Here is a 27,779-nt window from a genome sequence, read left to right on the forward strand (position 1 = left end):
TTGCTGCTCTAAGATATTTTAAAGACAATTCAAGTGAAGTTCAGACTTGGCAAGTATTAGCATTACTTCTGTTATGTCTTCTGATTACTTCAAATTCCAAACATAATTCAAGGGGCATGTGCCATCTTAGATACAAGGCATCTAAGAGGAAAGGCCAGAATAGATTTTCCCTCTCAGGATGAGATTTCACAGGGCATAGAGGTGCTGAGTCTATCTTACCTCAGAAATGTGAGCAGCTTCTAGAGCTATGTACATGATGAGTGAACAATGTGATTTGTGGATAGCAACATTTTCTGAGCCCATCTTCCTCATGCTGCAAATCAGAGCCAGTTGGGTGAGAAATGGGGCTGCAGTTCTGCTGTAGGGAATGTGCTGTGTCTCTGAGCAGTACAAGCAGTGCCGTGTGGCCGGAGATCCCATGGCATGGTACAGTAGTGGTTACCTCGGGCAGATTGTGCTCCTTCCCCCAGCACTGCCCTTGTCTCTTTACTCCTCAGTGTCCCTTTCTACCCCTTGTCTGCTGTTTTGGTTTGGTTTTTATTTTATCTTACACTATTTTACTTTATTATTTTTTGGATTTTGCTTCTTCCAGCGTACCCATCTCCCTCATTTTTTGTTTGTTTTTTGTTTTAATTCCCGTCATTCCTTTAGACCACCAACCTGGCTCCCACCTCCTCCAGTGCCACTATTTCCTTAGCCAACCCCGAGGTCTCCATACTAAATTACCAATCTGCACTCTACCAGCCCTCAGCGGCGTCCATGGCTGCGGTGGCCCAGCGGAGCATGCCCCTGCAGACGGGAACAGCGCAGATCTGTGCCCGGCCTGACCCCTTACAGCAAGCCCTCATCGTCTGCCCACCAGGCTTCCAAGGTAAGTGACGGCCTCACCAGGTCTTGGCCTGCTGCTTCGTCCAGCTCTTGTTGGAAATGAGTCTCCTCAGTGCAGGTCATGTGGCAGAAAAAAGGGCTGCCCTGGTAAATCAGAGCAGTGAGGTTGTTAGAGATGAGAGGGTTTGTGTTGGCAGATGATCTTGCAGGCACCTCTAACATCCTGAGTTGGAGGCAGCTGATACTGAGAAGGGGCTGGGGGGACAGTATGTGGTACTTGCCACTCTCTGCCCTAAACAAAGTTAAAGGCTCTTTGGCCATACTCTGGTAAACTTGAAAGCTTTCCCACACAATACCAGAAAATCAGTAGGTATGTAATGGGTCATACTGTCACTTCTCAGTGACTCGATTGCTCAAAGGGGAACTTGGGAGGGTAATACAGCAGGGAGTGTGGTGCTGGTGGAGACGAGGGTTCTCCCCCATAACAGATGCTCATGAGCACTTATGAGGACAATTCCTTCAGCTCCAGCCCTGCTGCAAACAGCTCTGCCTGTGTATTCTAGTGTTTACTTGCTGTAGCAATTTGGAAAAACTAGCCAAGTACCTGTAGGAAATTATCTAAATAGACCTCAGTTCAGCTGGTGCAACTTCTGCTCTTCATTTCTACAAGCCTGTCTGTGCATTAGTCTCCAGGCACTTGTTAAATGTTCTGCAAGCTTATCAAAGCTCTTGTGAACTAGACAAGTTTAGCTAGACCTCTTCTGCGTAGTTAAAATGCATCTCAAGGGTTTGACTTCAGAAGTGGAGTATGTAAGCGACCATCTTCAGCTTGCTGGCTTGAGAAGGCTCCAAATTAGAGGGGGCAGCACAGGCTGTGCCATGCAATGAGGTGCTGGAGAGGGAATTTCCTCCAGCTCAGTTAGGCTAATGTGGGGCTCAGCCAGTAGTGATTGGAATTTGGGGTGTGCTTGAGCCTTTTAAATGTGAATCCCAAGAAACTGCGCTAGAGAAAATCACCTGTCCCCATCAAGGCTGAGGGAGTATGGCGCTCTGGATTCCCATCCCACTTTGGTGTAAAGAGAGCATTCTCATATAGCAGTGGGTTTGTGCTGACAAAGACCATTTCTAGTTAATCCAGGGAATATGGGGAAGAGCCATTCACTCCCCTCTTTTCCTTTTCTGCCTGTGCACACTGTATTGCAATACTTCCCATGCGCTTGAGATATCCTAAAAACACAAACTCAGCTAATCCCTTAGTGCCTTTGGAAATGTCTTTTCTGCACCCTTACAGCCATATGATGTTTGTGAACATTTGATGAACATCTTTGGGCCAGGATAGAACATGTGGCACTCTGATAGCTGATTATTCAGAGGGACTGAACATTGCAATTTAAGTGGACATCAGCAAGTGCCTTTAGGTTCTTCTGAGAGCCAGCCCTGTTCCTGGCAGTGCTGCTGGTGGCTTATGCTGTACCTTCTGTGCTGGTGGAACAGGGTTACAAGCCTCCCCTTCGAAGCACGCTGGGTACTCGGTTCGGATGGAGAACGCCGTTCCCATTGTCACTCAGGCTCCTGGGGCCCAGCCTCTTCAGATCCAGCCAGGACTCCTCGCACAGGTAAGCAATTCCAAAGGCACCAAGCTCAGCAGGTATTTTCTGTGTTGTTTAGCTCTTGGAGGCTGAGGAGAGAAGCTTTCTCGGAGGGCCTTCTGTGGTGCAGTTCGAGACTTGGGCAACTGTATATGGGTCTGCAGCTTTCTCTGAAATGTCAAAATCTTCTCTAGCTCATTGTTCAGCTCAAAGACTATGTCAGAGTTGCAAAAGCCACTGGAAAAACCCTTTTTCTTCTTGTTTTTCTACTGAAACCAGTAAGAAAGCCTCAGGGAAAGCAGTGTCTGGCCTCTGCTGAGAAGGAGCTTATAATAACCTCCTGCATCCTCCTGAACTCAAAATCTTGGGGGTAGTTTGCAGCCAGGAGTTGCACTGGTGAATTTCATGCTGCTGATAAATACCTTTCATGCTTTAAGTTTTCACTGTTCTGTTGTATGAGCACCTCTGCTCTTGAGGTATGAGACATAGGAGGCAGAGGCAAGGGCCCCACACTTAAGGAGCTCTCCTTGTCAGCAGTTCTTATTGGCACAATTGTCTGAAATGTTCTCACAGGAAAAACATGGTTCCTCCTAAAAACAAAAACAAACAGGAGAGGGTATTACTGATTACATGTACATCCTCAAGGGGTACCCCAGCTCCTCAAACCAGAGGAGCAGTCCATTCCTCCTTGTGCTAGCTTCAGTGAATCTGCCTCAACTGTTTTTGAGCTGGCACCATGGTACCTCTGCTGACACCAGACAGAACAAAAAAAACCCACTTAAAACTAAGTTATGCAAGCTGGGAAAAATGACCAGCTAGTTACAGAGGCACGTCTCTGTCTCAGGCTTGTTTGATCTGCCATGCCAGCACATTCATATGGAGTCAGGTACCAGCAGACTTCAGGGTTTACACCTGTGTGTTGCACTGCTGGGCTATGACTGTTGGTGCTCTTGCCTTCCTTTCCCAGCTGCTTGTCACACTTCTCTGGTGAAGACAGATCAAAATGCAACTTGCAGCCTGTGTGATTTTCATCAGCTAGCATGCCCTGGCCCTTCCCAATAGCAGAGCCTTTGTCAGAGAGCTGTCTGAAACATCAAACCAATCTCTGCTGTAGCCTGTTGTAACAACTGACATGGGCCACCTCCCTTGTTTGGTAGGAAAGGAGAGCCTAAGAGGCAGAGAAACAAAAGCCATGCTCCAAAGCAAGGTGCAGTCTGTGCAGGCTCAGTGGCTGGCACCTCCTGCCTGAGCAAGAAGTCAGCCAAGGCAGTGCGTGAAGGAGGTCACAGAGCTTTACATGTCCCCACCATTCTGCCAGACCTCCTGTGGTGTTGTGTCCTTTGGGGCTCAAAGGGGTGAGGGCTGCATCTGAAATATCTCAAAGACAGCAGGATCCTGAAAGATCTCAGTACCTCCTGCTCCTTCTTTCTTCTTATGGTGGCCTTGTTGGGCTCTATGCAAATGAGGAATGTTTGATAGTAAAGCTCCTCCTGAGCACCCTCCTGCCCACAGGTTACCAGTTTCAGTGCTGCCTCTGCCACGTGAACACCAGTTTCATGGGCTCCCCCTTTCGTACCTCCTACTGACATTTCGTTCACTGTCACTTCCAAAGGGGATTTCTGGCTGTTTGTGAGAATCACTCCTCACTTGCCTAGATTTTTAATTTTTGATGTAATAAAAGAGAGGAGACATGCCTGTTGCCGTGCCTGTTTGTCTCGCGCGATGAGAAATGCGAGCTGTCTCTGATGGCAGGGCGCTCTGATTGATGCCGGTGGCATCTGGTGTCCGTGGGCCTCGCTCGGTTCGGGCTGAGCAGCTGGTCTGATAAACAAATCTGTACCCAATTCCAGTTTCCTGAATGGAAAAACACAGCTTCTTTGTGATGCATTGTAGTCACATCTGATCTCGGCGGCTGCGTGTCTCTCTCCCAGCAGAGAGCTGTTCCTCTCATGCACAGCTGCTTATCTAATGCTCTTCAGCCTGGGCCGTGCGACTGCTGCAACTGCGAGAGGGACTGGCCCCGGCAGAGAGTGCAGCGCCTCCAGAGCCCACTTCTGTCTGTCCCCTGCTTCATTTGTCCCACTGATGAGGCACGGTGCTGCTCCTTGTGCTCCCAGGACTGAGTAGTGCCATCAGGCTTTCTCCCCTGCCCAGCACATGGCACAGGTTTCTGTGTTTGGACTCCTCAGGATGCCTGTGGCTGGTAAAGCCTGACTGCATCCCAGCACAGCTGGCATCCAGTTCTTCCTGTGCACTTTGTACAAGACTGGCTATCCCAGATGAGGGACGGAGGGATCCAGGGCAGAGACACTGACAGAGCTTGAGCGTCATGTCTGGCAGCTGTGTGTCTGCAGCCTGTGGCATGGAGCTAGGCGGTGCAAGGCAGAGCAAGCAGCCTGAAAGATGCAGGGTCAGTGGCTAAAGTAACTTGTTTGTAACTTCTCTGGGTCTCCTTTCATCCTCTCAAGCAAGTGTGGCCCACATACTGTATGCACAGAGATCAGTGAGAAGAGACTGATCCTTTCTTTACTAATAGCTCACTGCGGCTTCAGATCTCAAAAGAAGCAAAGCTGTAGTTTTCCAGCAGGCTTCCATGGTGTGACCCAGAACTGCACCCTGCCCTTGAATAACACCCTGTATTCTTGATTTTCTCTCCTTTTAACTCCTTCCCAACAACACTTCCTACAGAGGTCCTGACACTGGCTTTCAAAATGTTATTCCATTAGTTGTTCCTGCTCTATATCCAGACTATGAGCTTGGTCACTCCAGGGACCCACCAGCTCCTGAGGACAAGGGCCAGAGCATTGCTTCACCACCCCAGCAAAATTTCATAGTAATGCACTAACTAGGAACAGGCTGCAGCTGCCAGGACAAGCCTTCCATGTGTAAGCAAGGCACACTGTGCTGGTGGATCAGCCTAGACAAGTCTTATCTGCAGATTAAATGATTCAGTGGTCCTTACCTAATAAGTGAGGAATTTGTGCCTAGGCCCTGACACTGCATCTAAATTTATGCACTGCAGTTGGACAAGGAGCTTAGATTTGTTCCATTCCCTTCCTGAAAAGGGAGGAAGCAGTTTTGTCTGCAAGTAAATCCAGGTAGTCCCCTGGGATTGACTGCAACAGTAGTTCAGTCTCCTCTTTTAAAGCAAAGCTGAGGTAAAAAAAGAAAAGAGAATAATAAGAAGGCTTTTTTCCTCACTGATTTTTTCTGCCTTTGCCTCATCCTTTTACCTGCTCCAATCATCACCAGTCCATGGTTGTGGCTCCCTAGATGAAGGGCTCTCAGGAGCCTTGTGACTCCATCCTTTATAGATGTTGCCAAGAGGCCTCACTATAGCAGCCTTTTCATGTAACTCAGCAACACAAAAAGTTACAAGATGGTCAAACTTAGGAGTGGGACTGGGAAAAGATGTTTTTTTGCAGGGTGGACTGTTTTGGGGTTTGTGTCACTGGGGGATAGGAGGGAATCATGGGGACAGTTAACACGATTGATCATTATGAGGGTGGGGAAGATGATAAATGCTTGCCTAGAAGAAGCCTCCCCTCAAATTTAGCCTCCTTAGAGCAGTGAGATAACACAACACAGGTCCAGTACAGTAGTGCAGGCTGGGACTGAGGTGGACTGTAGCTGGTATCCCTGAGTTCCTCAGCCCGGGAGCAAAACATTGACAGAGCCACAGCTGGGCAGCACATAGCTAAGAAAGTTTCCCAGGTCCAAAAAACAATCATCTGACTTGAGTGTGGAGTCACTGGAGCAAGATAACCTGAGTCATGCCTGTGGCAGCACAGCTGGAGGGGTGAATTCTGCATAGCAGATTGATGGCTCAAGTCACAGGGCAGAGGTTTTCCTGTGCCCCCTAAGAGGGGGGAAAAAGTTGGAGAATGCATGGAGAGGACAGTCATGCAATGTGTAGCTGTGCATTACTTGAGAAAATAAGCTGGCTGTAGAAAGGGAAAATTAACAATGGAGCCATAGTGCCCAGCTGATCCGGAGAGTCAAAATTAGAAGGTGCTAAAAAATTTGATGTTTGGGTTGAAACGCCAAGTTTTGATCCCTTCCGTTCCCAGTTTAACCTAAAACACAGCTGCTGCTTTGTATGGCAAGGATTTTTTTGCCCCTTCCTTTGCATTCTCTATATTGATAACTATTCCTGATTATACTGTGGTTTCCTAACAGTGTTTGTCATCTGTGACTGGGTGGTGACAAGAGCTATGCAATATGACCATGATCATTTTTAGGGGGCCCCAGCTGGGCGTGGACCATTGCTCGTGTTCAGTGCTGGATGCCTTTAGCTAAGGAATTGCTTTCCCTCTGTCTGACAGCAAGCATGGCCCAGTGGCACTCAGCAGATCCTGCTCCCCCCGGCCTGGCAGCAGCTGACCGGAGTGGCCACCCACACCTCTGTCCAGCACGCGACCGTCATCCCGGAGTCCATGGCAGGCACCCAACCGCTGGCAGACTGGAGGTAAACTGGAGGTGCTTGGAGGCGCCCTGAAGCACCCACAGCTGCTGGAGGAGGCATGAGGGCTGGGGTCGTGCAAGGCTACAGGAGCCCGTGGCCCCACTGTCTGGGAGCTGTGGAGGCTTCTCTGCTCCATGCCCTCGGAGTAGAATGATGTTCCCACACCGCTCCTTCAGCCCATTCCCTGGGGAAAACGCTCCGTCCTGGGAAGGTTGGGAACCCAAGAGGCCCTGGAGGAGAGGGAACCTCGGTGAAGGGTGGTGGGAGGCCCGCTGAGTTGCGTTTCCAACGCGTGCCTGTATCCCCGCCGTGCAGGAACACGCACGCCCACGGCAGCCACTACAACCCCATCATGCAGCAGACCACGCTGCTGGCCAGCCATGTGGCCCTGCCCGCCGCCCAGCCCGTCAACGTGGGTGTCGCTCACGTCATGCGCCAGCCGCCTGCCGCCGCCTCCGCCAGGAAAAGCAAGCAGCACCAGTCGGCTCCACGGTGAGTGCCAGGGCACCCCAGCCCGGCTGCTTCTGACCGCGGCCCTGCCACGCCTGTGGGGCGAAACAGGATTTGTTCCACGGCCCGTGAGGGATTAGATCACACATTTTGTGAGGGGGCTCTTGGCTGCCTCGCATCTTCGGTACCCGGGGGTGTTTTATGGCCAGCAAGCATCATTTTGTGTGGGAGTTAGTGGCTGCAGAAGATGCAGAATGGGAGGCTCAGGCCCTGTTCATACAGATTGCTGTGTTGCTGTTATTACCTGGGGCCTTGTAGTCACCATGATTTAAAAATGTAACCATGTAAAAATGTAACCAGGTCAGTGTGGTGCAGTGCCCGGTTGCCACACTTTTTCTTCCCACATCACCTGGAAGAAGCACTCCTGAGGTGCAGCATCTGCACCTTGAAGGGGCTGCATCTTCACAAACACGTGCCTGATGTGTGCACACAAGACCTGCCCTTTCAAAAGCGGCGGGCTGATGGCAATCTTCTGAGGTTTATTGCCACGGGGAGTGCAGCACTGGGGTGGCTTCAGGCCAGCTGAGCTCTCCAGCTCCTAACATAGGAACTAGCTCCTGTCTTCAACAGTCCGCACCAGCAACAGATACCTGTTATTACACCCTGGTCTTGTTATATTTATGGCAGCATAAAACAGGGAGCATTTTTTAAGGACAGTCCTTAGAATCTATCATCTCTCAGTAGGACCATTTGGCTCTGGAAGGAGGAGTCTGGGGTTTCTTGCAGAGCTTGGATGGTAAGATGGTTGGAGCACTGTAATCTTGTTCAGAGGACAAGGCTGTTCAAGTTACAGCTGCTCTGGAGAAGATCCCCTAGGCCTGTCACACTTCTTTTTTAAAAGAAAAAACACAAAACAGTGCAGGGTAGGGAGCCAAAAGGGGTCACCACCTGTGCAGTGACAAAAACCTGAGCCTGTGGTTTTCCTGGGTGATTGGACTGCTGCCAAAGGGGCTCTGAGTTCACTACCAGTTTGACTCAAGTAAAGAGGCCAGTATTTAAATCCTTCCCATTTATCTGCTCTCTAATGTTGGATTTACTTTGGGTGGGCTCCAGCTGTCTTAGTCTATTCCTAAACAGAGAGGCAGCTCTGTGCCCAGCTAGCCAGCAAAAGAGACTGCCTGTTGCAGCCAGTGTGCCTTTGCAGGGCCTCCCCTCTCCTGTCACTTCTAGGGAGGGGTGGCTGTGTCCAGGAGGAATGGGGCACTCTCAGAGCAAAGGGTTTCTACAGCTTCATTGACTGTGACTCTTTTTGTGCCAAATGAGGAACCATGCTCCTTTGGAGAGGAGGGTACTCCACGCTGCTCATTGGTATTCAAAAAGCACTTTGAATGCTACTGTGCAGCCATTTGTAATGCAAAAGAGCCTGTGTAAGTTGGTGTAGTGTGATATACTGCCAGGGTGACTTCCTTTTGATGGATGCCACCTAGTCCCTTTGTTAGCTTTTGGGATAGGCTGAGCATGCAGCCCAGGCCCCACAGTAGAACAAAACCAGAACTTTGGGGTTTTCTTCCTTTTTGAATCTCCAGATGTTCTGCAATAGCAAAAAGAAACACGACCAAGAAAGGAAGTGTGGGAAATGAGTGAAATGGGCTTTAGTCAGTGTGCTTTGGTAAATAATCCCATCTGTAGATCCACACTGCACTGTTTGGCTGATAGTTTTTTGTGTTTGGATCCCTGATCCAAGTGGGACTTTTATGACTGGTCAGGCAGGGAAGCTGAAGTGGGAAGACTGGGAATGTTTCTCTACTGTGTAATAAATATATTGTTTATTTCTTTCTGATTTATATGTGTTGTACACTGCTTCACACAGGAATGAAACTGAGTAAATGGCCTCCCATCTGCCTGCTCTCATCCATGCAACACCACTGTCCTGGAGGATAAAGTACTGAGCAGGAAATGTTCACTGAAAAAGATTTTTAAACAGAAATTCATTTCTGTTTAAAAAAAGTTTTTCCTGATAAGTGATTGTTGTTTTCCACAACTAATTCTAATTTTTCCTCCAGTTTTTTCTTGCCAAAATATATCTGGTCATGATGCATCCATGCAGGATACAGGAGGAAGGGATTATCATTTGGGTGGTTCTTCCTCCTGTGTCAGCCATGCTGTGCCTGCCTTTGTTCTGTAGGTCTGGGCTTTGTGGCCGTTTTTTTTGGCCTTTACCCTCCCAGTGCAAACTCCTGAGAGGCAGCAGTTCTCATCTGGAAATTTCCAGGGAAAACCAATTTGAATTTTTTATTAAAAGAAACTACTTTTCAAACAATTATAAGTCATGCAAGGCAGTGTCTTCTTTGAAGGACTGTGCCAATTTTGCAGTTTTCCTAGACTCTGTAAGCCAGTGTTACTGAATCAGACACCAGGACTCACAAACCATGACAACAGGCAACTTAAGCATGCAGGGTTTTAACCAACTAACACTTTTTCCCATTTCCAGCAATGCATCCACCTATGAAGTTTCATCCTCTCAGTCCATCAGCTCGCCCCAGCGGTCGAAACGAGTGAAGGAGAACACCCCTCCCCGCTGTGCCATGGTGCACAACAGCCCTGCCTGCAGCACCTCGGTCACCTGCGGCTGGGGCGACGCGGCCACGAGCAGCACGCGGGAGCGGCAGCGGCAGACGATCGTCATCCCCGACACCCCCAGCCCCGCCGTCAGCATCATCACCATCAGCAGCGACACAGACGAAGAGGAAGAGCAGAAGCATGCACCCACCAGGTGAGCAGTAGTTCTCTGCTCTTCTCTGTGTGCAGGAGAAGGAGAGACGGGCACAGAAGTGCTGGCATTGCTGTAGGTTTCCAGGAACTACGTTTGCATCACATCAGCCAGGCTGTCTTTGATTTGTGAGGAAAATTACTAGCTGATGACTCTACAGATTCAGGTAATACTCACTTCTGTGCTGTACATTTGCTGTGTGACCTTGGAGAAGTGCAGTAGTCTCTCCGTACCAAACTCATAGTTATCTGTAAGAGGAAAGACCAGTTTTCTCTATCTCCTTTTTGTGGAAAGAAGACTTCAGATAGCCTGTGGTGATGAACCTGTGAGACATCTGTTTAAAAAAAAAGACAGAAAGAAGGGCTTGGAAGGAAGGGACCTTAAATTTGCCTTTTCTCTTTCTAAGTGGTCCAGTCATCTGTGGAGAGCATTAAATGACATCTTCCATATGTTTCTTCCGTATTTTCTTTAAAAAGCTCTCAAAAACAGTGGTTCTGTCATAAATACTCAATAATGATAAATATGCTGCGAGAGGGTTGCTCAATCATGACTGTGTAGCCAAAATATCTTTGAACTATAGTAAAAGTGGCAGAAACTGCTTTTTGTCTGATGCTGCAGAGGGGCATAGATGAGGCTAGAAAGTGGTGGCTGAGTTTGCTTCTCAGAGAATTACCTCATCTGAGTGAACAGCATGGCCCAGGACTGCTGCCATTGCTGATCATCCCTTGTGGATCAGAAAGGACTTAATTTTCTAGGACTGTCCTTTCAGCACCTTTCATCACATGCAAGTGCTCTGGGTTTCCCATCTGATGCCAGTCACAAGACATCACACTGCTTTATAAGATGTAGAGAAGTAGCTTTGCAAACAGCTGAATAATTATACCATCTCTATATTGGTAACTGAAACTTTTAACCTTATCCTTCCAATGTTGTTGAGAGAGGATTATTATTTTATATATTAGAAGACATTCCATGGCAGATTTTCCTTTAATCACTAGAGATTCCTCTCTGTATCTCTGCGTCTTTGCAGTGTGGTGATAAGTGAAGCCTGAAAATGTGCACAGAACAGATGAGACACATTTGGCCTCCAGGAGCTAAAAATCTGTAAAGAAAAGCCATGTGATTCAGGCATCTAGGCTGGAATTTCAACATTCTTCCCAACAGCCACCACTGATTCCCATTCCTCTCTCTGTGCTAGTGAATTCCACTGGGCAGCAAGAGCTCAGTGCCTCTCAAAGTCAGCCTTGCCATGAATGCAGCGGTTCACAGGGCAGCATAACATATTTCACTTTAAAAACAAAAACAAAAAATTAAAATTGCTACAGGATTCCTTGCTTAGATGGGGAAAGAAAGCATGTATCCAGAAAGAGTTGTATGAACACTAGTGCGAAAGTCAGGGAGACTATAAATAAGGAGTCTCTACTTCCAGGGTTCTTCTAGGAAAGAAAGGGGAAGACAAAACTGAAGCTGAAAACTCAAGAGTTGTGGAAGCTCTTTTAAAGCATGTTTACCCATGGTGCTGATTCCAGGCTTTGGGACATTGTGTGCAAACCATTAAACTTACCATCTGGGTGTCATTCTTGGGTCCATAGAGGGGTGAAGGTAAGAGCTGGGATATTGCAGCCACTTCACCCAATGGTTGTCTCCTCTGCTTCAACTTTGCGTCCGTCTGACCAGTTTCTTTACTCAGCACCTCTCCAGAAAAACAGACAGAACAAAGTTCACAAACATGTCTAGGAATTGAGTTTGGAGTTTGAGGTATTAAAAGATTTGGGTCTGCTGAAGGGCTTGGAAAGTTGTCCTGGGAGCCAGACTTACATAAACAAAATGGCTTTGATATGACTGAAGTATATTCCGGACACGTTCCTGCCTGGGATCAGATCCCTGGCTACTTTTTGTATCCATATGGCATATCTATAGTGTGCCAGGGTGCCAGCATTCCAGAAAGGCCAGAGCTTAAGAGCCAGATTTAATTTCTGAGCCATGTAGAGACATTTTGCATGGACACGAGTGAGTTAAATTGCCTGTGCAGATGTAACCAGAGGAAATGGAGAATTAGAGGTAGAGACACAGATAGAAAACAGCATGGCCAGATTGAGAATTTTTTGGTTAAAGTCTCCAGGAGAGCAAAATCAATTTGCTCAGTACCTTTTGACATGGGTAGATATAAGACCAGATTCTCAGCTGGAGTGAGAGTGTACCTTCCAGTCAAGGAAGCTGTATCATCATTTAATGCCAATGAACTTTGTCCCTGCTGAAGTCTTTCTCATTGAAAGTTTGTCTCATTCAGGAAAATGCCTCTAAGTTTTCTTACGTGCCTATTTTTTTTGGCTCCAAGAAAAATGGGAGTGACAGTGAACTATGTGCTTAATGTAATCAGGGCCCAAAGGTTCAGGATCTGAGCTGAAAATGAAACCATGCAAAGAATGCATTGTCTGGCTCATATATGCAAATATTACCATATTGGGCAATAGCTGTGCTGTGGGGGTGAAAAGTAAGGAATCACTTGAAACGTGCTATTTTTCACATCCTAGAAATGTTTGCTTTTTCTGGGTTAGAATATGGAAATCATATGGCATTTGACAGATCAAAGGTAACTGCCTGATCACATCTTATTGATAGTAGTGGTAACTTTGCATTAACTTCGCTGCCACTGAATCAGCTTCTGAATTTACTACAGCATTTGCTTCTTTTATTTATTACAAGGCTAGAAATTACCATTTGACCCATAAGAAGAAATATGTTTATTTTATTTATTCCTCAGTGAAGAGAGATTGGTTGTGAGAAGTATTAGACTCTTTGATGATGTAAGAGTTTGTCTCAGTTTAAGAAGTAACAGCAATGTTGTTAAAATATGAATCTGCCAATGAGGTAAAGGAGCCCTAGAGCTTGGGTTTACTTGGACAGAAAAGCCTTTCTGTAATACCAGACCAGCAGAGAGAGCTTTTCTCATACAGAATGCACATTTTTTATTGGTGAAAGAAAAATCTGAAAAATTGTGATGTGGGTAAGATTTTCCTTTTCCTACTGAAGGGTAGGAAGTGTTACGTGTTTATGAAATACCGGCTGATCAGAAAGGCAGGGCAGCACATTGCTCGTTTTGCATTGTTGGTGAGTGTAGCTCAGTGTAATCTGTATAAAATCAATAGTCATCTGAAAATGCTGGGCTCCTGTTGGATAGAGGTGCTGGGGAGGTGGTGTGAGATGAGCTCTGGAGGACCTGCTCGGTGGAGCCTTGTCAAAGGGGGCCATCTACTGGGCCCCAGCCCCGTGCCTAAGGCACAGTCACCAAGGAGAAACTTCAGCTACAGTTGAGCAGGGCTCATCCTCAGAGAGATGGCCAGAGATTTTCAGGGGGAAAATTCCTGATTAGAAAAGTCAGTTTGTCAAAAACAAGGCATTTCTGCTGGCTACATTGAGTTTTTTCTAGTAATACCCTCAACACAGTGAAATCTGGAAGAGCTTCAAAACTGCAAAACACTTTGACCTTCATTTAAGGGAAGAAAGTGCCAGGGAATTAACTAATTAGGTAGAAGACTTCTGATTTCTGGTTTAATGAAAATCCTTCAAAATGTAAGAAAATAATAGGAAAATTAATTTGAAACGGTCAAAATAAAAAGGGAACATTTTTACCAAACGGAACTGTTTTCACCTGGTTTCTGCTGGTGACAAAGTTTTGCATGTGATATTTTGTCCTATAGAACAGCAGGGGAAAAATGCCTTATAAAGAGCATTTTAAGAACAGGAAACAGTTTTGTCACATTTTGTTTAATGAGCTTGTACACTCTCAGCTCAGAATACTTTACAGAGAGATTTCATTGGGCAAAGAGACTTTTAGTGCTGTGTTGTAAGATAATAACTCCAAATGTTATTTATTCTGAATGGGAGGTACTAGGTCTAACCATTACTTGTAAAGCACTGTGAAGAGACAGAGATAGAAAGTGGATTGATACTTATTTTAAAAAATTTACTCCTTTTTAGTTTCTCTACTTGCTCTTGCAAGAAAATCTAGTGGACAGAGCAGCTGACTGATAGTGCAAGTGCAGTCACAGTGGTTGGAGCACACACTCAGTGAGTAGCACGTAGTAGGGGTTAACTACTCCCCAGCATGCAGCTTCACCTGCTGCACTGGTTTAAATGTAAATCCTCCCTTGATTAAATATTTCTGAAGCTCAGAAGTAGAGAGAAAGCAAGAGCTGAGACATGGAGCGGAGAGACACAAAGGCACCTTGAACTGTGGCAGGGAGGAAGAGCACACAAGGTCCTGGGGAGGGATGCACTGGGCTGCACTGGTGGTCCAGTGAGGGATATTGCTGCATCCATGCATTGCAGAGCATGGCACAAGGAAGGGGTGGAAAGAAGGACAATGGATGTGGCTGTTGTGACATGCCCAGATGGCTTCCCCTCCAAGCAGTAAGTACAGCAGTCAAGGAAAACAGGACTCTACTTGAAACAATACAATGATGGTCTTCAGCTGAGTGGTTTTGGAGATGCTTCCAAAGAGACAGGAGAGCCCCTCAGCTCCCTACTGCCTGTGGTGGTGTCATAGGTAACATTCTCCAGCTTGGTTTTCCATGGGATCCTGACAGTAATTTCTGGACAAGGCAGACTGTCTGCTGCTATTGTTTTGGCATACTGAGGAACTGCCTCATTGACCATCTTCACTGGCACAAAATCCTTGCGGAGTTGTGGGGCTTTCCCCTCCCTCTTAAGATGGGAAGCTCTGTGGTGTAGTCTCTGTAACAGAGCATAAGCTGGCACAAGTTTTTATTTACCTTCTTCACATTGTAGTGCAGTGATGGTGAAGTCCACTTCAGAAGACTTACACACAGAAATTGCTGGCAGGCACAAACCAGGTGTTTATGTCAACTTGCTGATATGCATATGTGAGGGGCAAAACACCATTTGTAATTCTCTTTTGACATCTAGCCTATTGTGGTTGTGTTCTGCTGTGCATAGTAATGCACCGACTCTGCATAGCAATACATTGACTAACCACAGTCATTTGGTTAAAAGATTGCTGCCTTCCATCTCCAGAAGACACTGACATGCAGCTAATACTTAAAATTACAGAGGTAGACGGTAGCTCTGTCAGCAGACCTTCAGCAGCAGGACCTTTACAACTTGCTAAGCAATTCAGTTTATATGACTTAAATAATGACATGTGCTGTATAGCCTAATAAAATGGCCTCTGTAGTACTTGATAAATATTTCTTACCGTCACAAATTCACGAAGAAGGTGAGAGCAGATTAACAGGTCAGGATGGAGGTTGAGCTGAAGAGAAGGGAGGGGGCTCGTTCCCAACACTGAGCTATGCATGGCATTTCAACATGAGGAGTCTGATTGCAGTTGTGGTGTGAGTTTTTCTTGTCTGACTCCATGCTTTCCTAGAATAGGTGGATTATTCTGAAGCAGCAAACTAAAAGGGTTCCATGTTATTAAGTTTTCAGAGACCTAGAACAGAGTTTTTGTAATGTGAGGTAAAGCTAACATGCCCTGGTGTATATGCATGCTAGTTAAAAGGTACAGTCGTGCTATGGCTGCCTTCATCCCCAAACTGAGAGGCCAAGCTGGTGACCTTGAGAGCTAAAAGACTGTTGCTACATTGTCAGCAGCACTAAAAGGTTTGTAGCTCTTGGAGTGAACCACACACTAAGAATTGCTCCTACTGGACACCATTTGGTTTTCCTGTGATTCTGCTGTAACTCAGGGTATTCAGGGAAAAAAAAGATCCTGTTCCTGCAATGCTGCCACATACCAAGCTTTTAGGCTGGGCCTTCAGCAAGTAAAAATCATCTCAAGTTGCATTGTCACAGGAGTTGTTGTCCCTGTCCTTGTCTTTGGCTATTGAGGTGGATTCAGCATTGTTTTAACACCTAGTTCAGCATCTTCCTTTCTTAAATTTCCACTCGCTTTTTGTTCGCTGCATCTGTCTTTAGCACATTTCCATTAACAGGATCTCAGATGACCACCTTAGTTTCTTGCAGGGTGCCTGTGCAAAGACTGTCTTCCTTTCCTTTCCTCTATCAGACTTCTTGCTGGAGGGAATAGGGACCCACATCCATCTCTGCTAGGCACTTATGAGGGTGGTATATGTTAGAGAGCCATCTCCAAGACCTGCTTCTACTTAAAAGGCATGGTCATGCTCTGTGTGTGCACATTGGACAGACATGAACTGTTTTGGGTCAAAGTTTGAGGATAAGCTCTTTAGGACCAGGTGAGAATGAGATACTACTCACAAACTAATAATAAATATACAAAGCAATGATTATTTTATCTGTTGTTCTGAAAGGGGGGGCACAGACCTTGGCAGTAAGGGTTAAAAAGCCTACCTGGCTCAGTGCTTTTCATTCTGTGTAGATGGATTCGCTGCCACTTTACCAGTCTTTGCCCCTCCCTCCTCTGGAGAATTAAAATACACCTCCCCACATAATGCAAGCAGGCACACAAGCTGCCCAGGAGCACAGACCAACTCCCCAAACTACTAAATCACATTTGCTGCCGCTTCTGTGCATGCAGGAGGGAAAGTAATTACCAGGCTTGGAGAGAGCTTAATAGGAAGGGGGCAAGACTTTTAATAGTATTTTTCTGTGTAAGCACAAACATCCCCAAAAGCTGTGGCTGAGTTATAGGAATACAGTAAGCTTGCTGAGTAGGCAACTGCTGTGTCAACAGGTAAAAGCTCTCAGTCCTGATAGTTTGTGAGCAGGGAAAGCGATCCATCAGCCCGGGCCTCACAAAGATAACTCCTGAGTTACTGCAAGGTGGGAAGAGCAGCTGAGAGGGAGCTGGAAGGGGGAAAGCTGCTGGCTACCAAGAAGACTTTAAGTAAGGGGAATGCTAACTGCTGGGGTGAATTTTCAAAACCCTCCATTTTGGATTACCGTGTATCTTTAAGCCTGTTGCTGCCTTTCACCCAACCTGGAAATGCAACTCGAGATAATTTTAGTAATGAAGTAATATAAAAGATGATTTTTATTTGAAGGCCTTTAGGAGCAGTTATGGAAAGCTGTCCACAAAAGCTCACTCCCCCCCAGGGGTAAGTACACATTTATAGGTTTTAGAAAATTAGCATAACTGATAAAAAGCCTCAATTAGGAGGACAAGTGGTGGTGCAATTCCCCCCCAGGTCAAACCCCTTCTCAGGAGCCCCCTCTTCAGCACCAGTTGTGCCTTGTCCATGAAAATGTATCTCAAAGAGCTGTTCTCAGCCTTGGTTCCCAGGAACAACCAAGATAGCACTGGGCCTTGTACCTCCTGGGGCTTGGAGCTCTGGAATTTGCTTTGTCTTTCTGCTTAGGGAAAGACGATGGAAAAGTACTGGGAGAACTAGCCACTAATACAGAGGGTGACAGAGTTACAAATATATGTGTGAAAAATACAGAGAGCATAGAAAAAAAGGCAAAACCCAAATGGCATCACCGTGAATCACCTGATTTTCAGCATGAGTTGGGCCTTTGATGTTTTTGAATTCCCACCCTTAATCTCTGGGCAAGCTCTGGTACAGCAGGTGCTGAGCTCTGGGCATGTGCAATTAGTCCAGACTGACTTGTCTGCCTGCAGTAACATTAACCACAGTTGTTACCTTTCCTAGAGACAGAAATCCAGCTGCTCTCAGTGTGACTCCTTGTGTGCTTGAAATGATGCAGCCTGCTGAATCAAGAAGCTGATCACTTGGGCCCTAATCCTGCAAATATTTACCCATGGGCTTTAGCTCTGTTACTGGAATAGTCCAGTTGACTTTGGGAGATGACACGTATTAGCAGTGCTGAGCACTTGCATAAGGCTTGGCAGGACCATAGCTCTGGTCCTTTTCAGATTCCCATCCATTAAATGAGTTAATACCCTGATAGGGTCCCTTTCTCTGGAAAGGTTTGGGTTTGGGGTCACTTACTTATTTAATCAAACAGTTATACTTGAAATTTTTATTGTAACCAAGGAGCTTTAACACTTTGAAGGAGAAAACTTCCCATGGTCCCTGCTTTGACAAGCCCTCAATCAAACTGGAGAAAAATATGCCCATACTAAAACAATAAATAGCACAGATTACACAGAAAATTACCCTTCCAGTTCTACAGCTCAACCTTCTCATGTCAATTGTCAGCTGAGAGCAAGTATTTCCAGTTCAGCAGCTCAGCCACTTAGATCAGGAAGGGACTGTAAAAGAACAGTTAGACCTTATCAGTTGTCAGAAAACTCTTTAGTGTCTTGATTTTTCTTTATAAAATGTAATAACTGTCAGAGATAAAGAATATATCTCTCTTCCCAACTGGCAGCCAAGGGTAGCTGCAAAGGGCAAGCAGCACGGATACTCATAAATGTGTGATTACAGGCCTTTCTACTGATGGAGAGGGAAATATTGATGCAATATTCGTCATTTTTATTGGCTTAATATTCTTCTTTCATAGCAGCATATCCAAACTGCTACATCTTTCTTCACACACAGTCATTGTCCATCTAAGATGCACTGCTGCTCTTTCCATTTCTAACCCAGCACTCTCCAGCTCCTTGCGAAAGGCCAGAACATGAGGGTTTGCTGTTGTACGTTTTCCTTGTCGATCCATCCCTGCCCCTGGAAGGATTGCTTTCCAACTGCTGTGCAATAGCTCCCTCTCCTTCTCTATCATCTGCCCTGTTTCAAGTGACAGTCTTTCAGGATGGCAGGGGCCTCTTGAGACGTGTTTTTCACTGTGAGTAGAAAAATGTGGTCTTCTGTCCTCCTCAGGGCATACCAGGATCTCATGATGATAGCCCAGGGAAAGTCTGTGTCATGGGAACTTGTTTGTGAATGCAGCAACCCAAGGTGTTCTTTAAAGGGAAAAGAAAATAGATTTTCAACCCTGAGTCTTGGGATACGGGTGGTGATTGCTGACACAGAGACTTTGGGATGGGCAAGTTGAAGGGAACTCACTGGTGCTCCTTTAGGACTGTGAAAAAAAAAATAAGGCAGACAATATCCTTGGAACGAAACTGTTTTCAGTGTCTGCTTGACCTTCTTTTGGGCAAGAAGCAATGCTGAGACCAGGGAACAAACTGAGAACATCACAGACTGAGGCCAGATTAATCAGCTATTCCCTGGACTGGACTAGCCAGACTGAGAGAATGGAGAGGATGCTCCATGGGAAAGAGTTCTCTCTCTGTTTAAAGTACTCACTCATGAAGTTAAGATTCCTTTTTCTCCATGGCATTTCCGTTCCTGTTGGGGCTGTTTCCACCATTAAGCCTAATTACTTAGCTTTTTATGTGCTATCCATTTCTTTTCATCATTTTAAAAACTTCAGTTGCCATAACAACATAATGCAATCAGTGAAACATAACAGCTATTTTCTGTAGTCAAGGTCTGTGCACTGTCAAGGATGTGAGCCATTTAAGCAAATCTTCACCATCCCCCTTCCTCCCTCCTCTTTCTCACTCTCTCTTTTTCTCCCTAAACAAGCTCATAACAGGAAGAAGAAACCATGAGGAATAATTAGACACAATAGCAGAGCAAATCCCAATTGTACTCATGCAGTCTTGTCTAATGAACTTCCAGCACTAATCTTGGAAGTGTTGATGTGCCTTTTTAATCACTTTTTTGATGTCATAGATAGATTAGTTGCAGCAGGACCTTGATAATCTACACTGGAGTCAGGAGACTCAGAGCCTGTTCAATCTGGAAAGGGAAGAACATCAAAAGCATTGCATACTTTGTTAATTTCTTTCTCATTTGTTCCTCATTTTTAAATGCTTATTGAGAATATATGTCCATTGTACCATATTAGTAAATAGAATGGTGTGTGTTTTGTAGATTCATGGAATTTAAGCATGAAAAGTCATAGCATCTATTATTGAATCATTGCTGAAAGGCTGGGAGAAACTGCCACGTTTTTGTGTGGGTGGTGAGACTTGCAACAAAGCATAGTATAACTGCTGGGCTTCTACTGCACACATACATAAAAAGCAGTCTGAAAATAAATCTGGCAGTCTGGTTCAGTGCTATTCTAAGCAGTGTGAATATAAGATCTATCCACAATGTCTTACTCACTCCTTGACCTCCATGAAGGCTTTCCTGGAATAGTAACGAGGGAGTTCTGAAGCCCAGGATTTGGCTTAAGCAGCCTCTCTCCGGCAGAGGACTGAAGGCTGTGCTTTGCCCTTACGGAGCTCGTTTGCCACGGGCAGAGCCTTCTAATGGTGTCAAGTCGATCATTGTCTGTTCACTCTTTCCACTTGTCTGCTTGTATTGCAGCACCTTGTCCAAGCAAAGGAAGAATGTCATCAGCTGTGTCACCGTGCATGACTCCCCCTACTCCGATTCCTCCAGCAACAACAGCCCTTACGCCGTGCAACATCGCACAGGGCAGAATAATGGGAACAGCTACGACACCAAAGGGGTTCCAGAGACTCACTGCAGTGGGAACCCCCGAACGATCATCGTGCCACCACTGAAAACCCAGGCCAGTGAGGTGTTGGTAGAGTGCGATAGCCTGGCACCAGGTAAATTGCACCTCGTCCATCAAGAAAATTAGTAAGAAATAAATGATTTATCTTGGAAGAATCTCATTGTTCAGTTTCATTTTGTTTGTTTGGTTGGTTTGTTTTCCAAAGAAACTGTGCTCCTGCACTTCTCTCAAGTGACACATCTGTTCTTGGTAGCCATATCGCATTATTTATGTGCCCTGGTTCACGCAGGAATTGTGGGGCAAGTGTCGGTCCCAGTTAGTTCTGTACAAACCCAAGAACAGGATGCAGCCTTTAGCTCAACATTTGACATGAAAGGCACACAAATGCAAGTGTGAACCTTTGCTGCCTTGCCTTTCCATAGGCTTTCTTTAAAATGGGTAAGCGATTGAAAACACGTGTGAGTTTTCATCCAAACTTGTTGACGTTTCTGGGAGGAACGATCCCCAGGATCTTCATTGTGGACTGCTGAGGTTTGCTCATCCAGAACCTCTGCAATGCTAGATAGTGTGATGTGTTGAAAAGGGCTTTATGGTGGAAGTCTGGCCCAAAGCAGTTGCCTTTGAGCTACTTGGCAGTCCTTGCTTTGGATGCACTGCTGGTGAACACAAAGGCTTGAAGGGTGAGCTCCCCATCAGCTCCTTCTCCCTCCCTTCCCACTCACCTGACATTAGGCAAGCCAGGGCTTTTTTAGGCTGTGCACACCGTACTTTCCTTCCTCTCCTTGGGATTTGTACCTGCGTTGTACGTTGTTCTGCGGGCAGAACATTGTCTCATGGTTCTGAAGGATCTATAAAGCCTACTCCAGACCTGCTTTGGGTCAAGTTAATCAGGTCTGCTGGTCTGCCTCTAGGATAACAGGCTGGTCATGTGTATCAAGCCCTGCTGAGGTATTCTGTTAATTGAGAGAAACAGTTTTCTTAACCTGCTTCTATTGTATGTCTCCTCCCAAAAGCCACTCTGGAGGAGACTCGGTGAGGAAAAGGTAGGGTGAGCAATTAAACAATGTCATGTAAGCTACAAATGTGTTTCCTTTCCTGGCACAGTCACCACCAGTCACCACTCATCCTCCTACAAGTCCAAGTCCTCCAGCACCGTGACCTCCACCAGCGGTCACTCTTCAGGGAGCTCGTCTGGAGCCGTTGCCTATAGGCAGCAGCGACCAGGAGCACATTTCCAGCAGCAGCAGCCTCTTAATCTAAGTCAGGTAAGTCAACCAAGACTGGTTTTGGTGGTGCATCATCCAGCTGTTACCTACCACTCCTCCACAATGGGCTGTCCTGTTCCAGTCTAGGGATAGTCGGATCCTGTGTTGTGTTTGATCAACTTGTTTCCACTTGACTGCAGACCTTGATCTTCCAGCTCAGGCAGCAGGGGATAGTGCAGATCACACCCCTGAGTGTGCTAGGGGTACTCTTCCTATGTGTTCTGAAGTCTGATGGTCTAGTAGTGTGAGTGGGAATAATGTGAGAGGGGAAATGCAGTGGCTCAGCCACAACAGTGGAGCAGGAGCATGTAGGAAGGACTGAATTCTCCTTAGCTGTAAGCAACCATGGGAAGAATGTCTTCCAAGTGAAGAGAGTGCATGAGCCTGGCTGTGGGACTGGGAGAGAAGTCTCCATCAGGTGGGACAAGGCAAAGCAGAACCTCTATGTAAATAGAGCTCATGTAATGAGCTTGATTCACCCTGTGATAAAGCTGGGCTGAGATCTGGACAAATCCCATTACTTGGCAGCATGAAGGTCTTGGGACGTTTCCCAGTCTGTGATCAGAACTCGCAGGGACCTCCCCCAGAGCTGCAGGAAATAATGCCCTTTTTCACATCCTGCACCTGGGGCCTCTGTCTTCCCTGTTGAGAAAAGTAGGGAAGTTCCAGCTCAGTTACCAGTGTTTCAAGAGGAGAAAGTCTGGAGAGCTCAGAGGTTGGTATGCACCCAGAGCTGAATGTAAGCAGAACTGTTTTTAAAAGGAAAAATGGTGGAGACGAATGTCGTTCTCCTTTAATATGCAGAGGAGATTTTAAAATGTGAACGAATTTGAAATAAAAGTGTTTGAAAATGGAGGAAGTGGGCAAGATGCTCTTTGGAAGAGTTGTGGGGCGGTGTGGCTACCTTATTTCCACAATAACAGAGAGTTAGACACAGAGAGTGCTTACAAAAAGGATGAAAACGTTTGGAAGAATAGAAGGAAATAGCATGGAGCATTTTCCTTCTTGTCTTCTAATTCCTGCTTTGTAAGTAATATAATACTATGACTACAAATGACTGGGAAAACTCCTTACATTTTTGTGCAATGCAAGAAAACAACTTAGAAAATCCCAGGGGGAAAAAAGTACATTGGTCCATCCCACTGCTAGAAGTTTTCCTGTGCTCAGGTAATTTTAGCTGATGACAATGAGGGCACCAGGCACCTGCAGGATCTAATCAAGCTGAGGATTTTCTCTTTAAAAAATAACCTGGTTATTTTTACTAACCAAGGAAATCATTAACTGCAAATACCCAAACTGAGCAAAAATAAATTGCCTGTTCCAGGCATAGTTAGGCAATTTCACTGCCCTGAGCTATCTGTGCACCGCAGTTTGTCATCAGAGAGTTCACTAAGAGAAACCACTTATTGCCTGAGCAACTGGACTGGAGGAAGATGTTCCTGGGAACTGGGTATCCAAGGTTGTGTCTTTCGGTAGCTGTGTCAGCAGGTTGTAGCTCAAACCTGGGGCCTTGCTGACCTTCTTGGGGTCCTTTTGGTCAATGGATGAAACAACAGGGTCTTTGTAGGCTTGTGAGGGACCCACTGCTGTCACTCCTTTCCAAGGGAAGACTGGCAATGCTGAGGGTGTCAGGAGGAGCTCAGGAGACTTTTCTGAGGTTGTCCTGGTATTGCAGGGAGGCTCTGAGACACCAGTGAGGAGATAAAGAGCCATCTCTTGTCTTGTAACTGCCTATCACTGTTGCTGTCTTTATCCAGGGCCAGCAGCACATCTCGACCGACCGCACAGGGAGTCACCGGAGACAGCAAGCCTACATCACTCCAACGATAGCTCAGGCCCCGTACTCTTTCCCGCACAATAGCCCCAGCCACGGTACGGTTCATCCCCACCTGGCCGCGGCTGCCGCTGCTCACCTGCCCACCCAGCCCCACCTGTACACATACACCGCCCCCGCCGCCCTGGGCTCCACGGGCACCGTCGCGCACCTGGTGGCCTCGCAAGGCTCCGCCCGGCACGCGGTGCAGCACACCACCTACCCCGCCAGCATCGTCCACCAGGTCCCCGTCAGCATGGGCCCGCGCGTCCTGCCCTCGCCCACCATCCACCCGAGTCAGTACCAGGCTCAGTTTGCCCATCAGACCTATATCAGTGCTTCTCCAGCCTCCACAGTCTACACTGGATACCCACTGAGCCCCACCAAGGTCAACCAGTACCCTTACATCTAAACACTGGAATAAAGAGCGAGAGACGCACCCATCCCGGGGGGAATGAGGCAGCCGCTTTTGTATTGAAGAACATGACAAACTAACAATGCAATGGGAGGCTCGTGTGAAACTTGAACAAAGGAGACTTTAGGAAGAAAAGAAAAAGAGGAAAGAAGGGGGAAAACCAATTCTACAATTTTTATTTAAAAAAAAAAAAAAGAAAATGGAAAAAAGAACAGAAAAAAAATAAACCACAAAAAACCCAACCATTCTGCACCAAACTAGAGAGAAAGAGAGAAGGAGAAGGACCCTCCAGCGGGTCCTGTCTTTTGAAGAACTTCACCAACAGACTTTTAAAGGTTATTTTCATCCAATAGTGAGCTACATTTAGAAATTTGTTGTCCAGAACACCTAAAATTAAATCCGTTAGGTTTTTAATCCTGTAGGTATATGGATTAGGGATTTATCCAGCATTTCAAAGGGTTTAAACAGTGGTTTTTGTATCCCAAAGTATATATAGATTCGGGGGGATTTGTAATGGAAAAAGAAAATGGGTAAGGGAGGCTGAGGGTGGAGGACAAAACATTGTCCCAGTGCTCTAAATTTGGACGTAACACTGCTACACTTAAACACACCTGGGCAAAATAGGCCATGCAGCACTGGTTGAGAGCGGAAGCAATGGGAATGTTTCTCCCTCTACTTGAACACACTGGATAAATCCCTGAGAAATGCTATTCCTAAACAAGATCTCTAATAATGTATGTTGGATTTCAGTTGCTTTTTTTTTTTTAGGGTTTTTTGTTTTGGTTTGGTTTGGGTTTTTTTTGGAAGTGCTCCTTTTCAATCCCTAGCCATTTTAGTATAGGAGGAGACATTTTAGCTGCCCCCAACCCCCTGCCCCCAGCCCCGGTAGAATGTAGCACTATACAGGTCATACCCCTTTTTACTCTTTTATGTTGAACTTCAACGATACCAATAGACTATTCCTCAATGTGATTGCACAAAGAAAAGTGATATAACATAGGCATGTAACAATGTGATTGTCCAGGTGTGTGTGTGTGTGTGTGAGTGCAGATGCTGCCTTCTCTCTGTGGTGTGTTCCTCGGCACAGCCATTACAACTGTCACAGTCTTAGTTTTACATCATTCCCTCGTAGTGCCTTACCAAACTACAGACGCGGTTTAAGGGTTTACTTCCACTGGTACTCCTAGAAACTGACTGAGGCTAGTCGGAATTTACTCTCAGCTCTTTTTCTTTCTTTTTCTTCTTCTTCTTTTTTTGTTTTGTTTTGGTTTGGTTTTTTTGTTTTGTTTTTTTTCGGTTGTTACTGCCGATTTTCTCCTGCTGGTGGTGTTAGGTTTTTTTCCCACGTCGTCAATCGTAGCTCACTTGGCGAGGTGTTGGGGAGGCTCGTTGGGGTCCGAAGTGCATATAACTGGGTGTTTTGTCAAGCACTGGATGGGCTAGAAGCAACCAGGTCAGCTGTGAGGACCCAGAGGGTCTGGGGACTCATTTGTGGACTGGTCTGTTTTTGTCCTGTTGAAATAGCAGGTTTCCTCCCTGGAAACTTAATTCTCATTCTGCTGTTTGTCGATGTTCTTGATGGAGTGGGAGTAGAGTGTCCACCCTCGTCATCAGGTTGTCCTGGTCATGTGTTTGAAATGGGAACAAAAATTTAGTCCTTGATAGGGGGAAACACTAGTTTTTGCCAACATCTCTCACTGTATCTGTTGATGAGAAAGGGTCATGAAAGGACTGGAGTCCCAAAGCAAACATGAGAAAATCCAGTTGAGAGAGTCAATCTCAGGTTTCTTAAGTGAAAAGAGTATTGTAATACATAGAGCCTTACCCACTCTAACATAGCTGTGACACTGTGTGCCTCCCCTGCTCTCTTTTCACCTACACCCTGAAAAACTGCCTGCAGTGGCAGAGTGACCCTGGAACTGGAGAGCAGGTTGGTCCTCCACACCAAGGAATGCTACATGGTCATTTTGTTTTCCAACAGTTTCTACAGAGAGCCTTTCCTGTCACTGGTTTTGTTCAGCGGGGAGTTTCCCTGGTAATTGCACTTGCACTGGTGCATCAGTACCATCATGCCTGTGGATGTCCTGAGGAGGAAGGAGAGAAAGGAATTTGATAGAACGTTTCCATGAAAGCTGAAGTCTATGGGACTGCTCGGTTCCACTCTACATTTCCTTGTAACTAGAGCATGAAGTAATCAGGTGTTTTGCAAGATGCTGGAAAATAGCAGGTTTGTTGGCAGGGTGGTGAGGGATGGGTTCCCTGAGTGGCAGTGAGGAAGAAGGCTCTCAGGTTGGAAAAGCTGGTAGGAAGACAAGCACAAATATATTGTTTTGTGGTAAGTGCTTGGCTCGCCTGGAAGATGAAGATCCTGCTTTGCATAGGCTGTTCAGCAAGGCTATTGTCTTCTGGCAAACCACCAAATAACGTTCCTGGTTGCCAGCTCTGGTTCCTGGGCTACTCTTGCACAGTTTTCTTCTCCTGCCTGTCCTTCATTCCAGCTCAATATACTGTAGATGAGGATGCAATCTCCCAGCAGCCTATGCACCTTACCCCTGCTCTTTTGGAAAGACAAGTCCCCTTTCATCTGAGGCAGGAAAAGAAAGCCCTGCTATCTCTCTTGCATTCCTCTCCTCTCTCACCAGTTTGGGAGCGAGAGCGCCATGCTGCTTTTGTCATGAAAAGGAAAGATAATGTTATTTTATTGTATGGTTGTTATGATTATGATTATTATTTTATTATTATTATATTTTACTCTGGGTTTTAATTGCACACGCATTCCTTAAACTTTGTGGGTTTTTTTCTCTTATTGTTGTTTTTGTTGTTAATTTTATTTCTCTTCATCAGTGGCATTGGAAGGGTTACTGTGATTGTGAGAACTGCAGGAGGAAGGAGAAATGAGATTATTCCGATGATGAAAACTCTGCCACTGATCTGGGGGAGTGGGACCACTCAGTGAGAGTGGTTACAGCCTTGAGGAACAGGAGTTATCCTCTGGGTCACATCTGCATTTCAGAATAAGTCCAGAAGCATTCATTCAGAGGCCAACACCTGACAGCAGCTAACATAATTATCTGTCAGGAGAGCTGGATCAAAGATAGGTAAGGACCTTAGTGCCCCAGGGTCCAGCTCAACATCCCTTAGTTTGAAAGGATGTTTAGATAAGATTAAGACTTATTCACGCTCCAAGCCATGATCATTGCGCCCTTGCAAAAAACATAAGGCCACACTACATATTAAGGGTTTGGTTTTCCTAAAGGAGGACACAGAGGGATGGCTCTCCAGAAACTGGGCTATCGAGGGAGCAGCAGCAGAGCCGCAAGGGTGGCTCTCAGTCCCATCATTGGATAAGGCACACTGGCACACACTGATGGCATTAGCTGGGTAAAGCATAACTGCAGACTGGGCAGTGTTCCTCATCTGCTCTTCCACTCTCACTGAAGACTAATTAGGTGTCCACAGGCCAGGATGCTTGGTTTGATTTTTTTCTTTGTTCCTGATGTAGATTTTCCCTTCTTCTACATTTATTTCTTGTGGGATTTTGTCATGCTATTCTGGTTGCTACAGTTTAGGTATTTATGGTTTGATTTGCATCCCCTGCTTTTTTAGAATAGGGGGAAGCAGTGACTGAATTTAAATTCCATCGAAAAATTATAGAGACTTCAGCAGAGACTAGAAGTTAATCATGCATTTGAGCACTTTGCAAAAGAACTTCAAGTTAAATATTTGTGTATGTGCTCCTCTGGCCTAAGATTAGCCAGCGTGGAAAGTTGCAATCTCGATCAAAGTAATGTTTTACTTGTA

General features: G+C 46.0%; 1 protein-coding gene across 9 annotated transcripts in view; it reads left to right on the plus strand.

Annotated features, from left to right (window-relative positions):
* The window catches only part of HIPK2 (homeodomain interacting protein kinase 2), a 127,450-nt gene extending 103,204 nt beyond the window's left edge, over positions 1–24,246 (plus strand). For 3 of the 9 annotated variants that reach the window (XM_086884739.1, XM_086884741.1, XM_086884740.1), the window contains exons 8-15: positions 652–871; positions 2,323–2,444; positions 6,743–6,885; positions 7,198–7,374; positions 9,824–10,105; positions 20,332–20,579; positions 21,590–21,750; positions 23,508–24,119. In XM_086884739.1, the coding sequence (XP_086740865.1) occupies positions 652–871; positions 2,323–2,444; positions 6,743–6,885; positions 7,198–7,374; positions 9,824–10,105; positions 20,332–20,579; positions 21,590–21,750; positions 23,508–23,975 (1,821 nt within the window). In that variant the 3' untranslated portion in view covers positions 23,976–24,119. Of the gene's footprint in view, positions 1–651; positions 872–2,322; positions 2,445–6,742; positions 6,886–7,197; positions 7,375–9,823; positions 10,106–20,331; positions 20,641–21,589; positions 21,751–23,507 lie in introns of those variants that run through there. The other 6 variants (XM_086884745.1, XM_086884746.1, XM_086884744.1 and 3 more) reach the window with 4 other exon arrangements.
* The last annotated feature ends 3,533 nt before the right edge of the window (positions 24,247–27,779 follow it).

The sequence above is a fragment of the Cyanistes caeruleus genome, chromosome 4 (assembly GCF_971803275.1).
Source record: "Cyanistes caeruleus chromosome 4, bCyaCae1.hap1.1, whole genome shotgun sequence".
NCBI classification, from domain to species: domain Eukaryota; kingdom Metazoa; phylum Chordata; class Aves; order Passeriformes; family Paridae; genus Cyanistes; species Cyanistes caeruleus.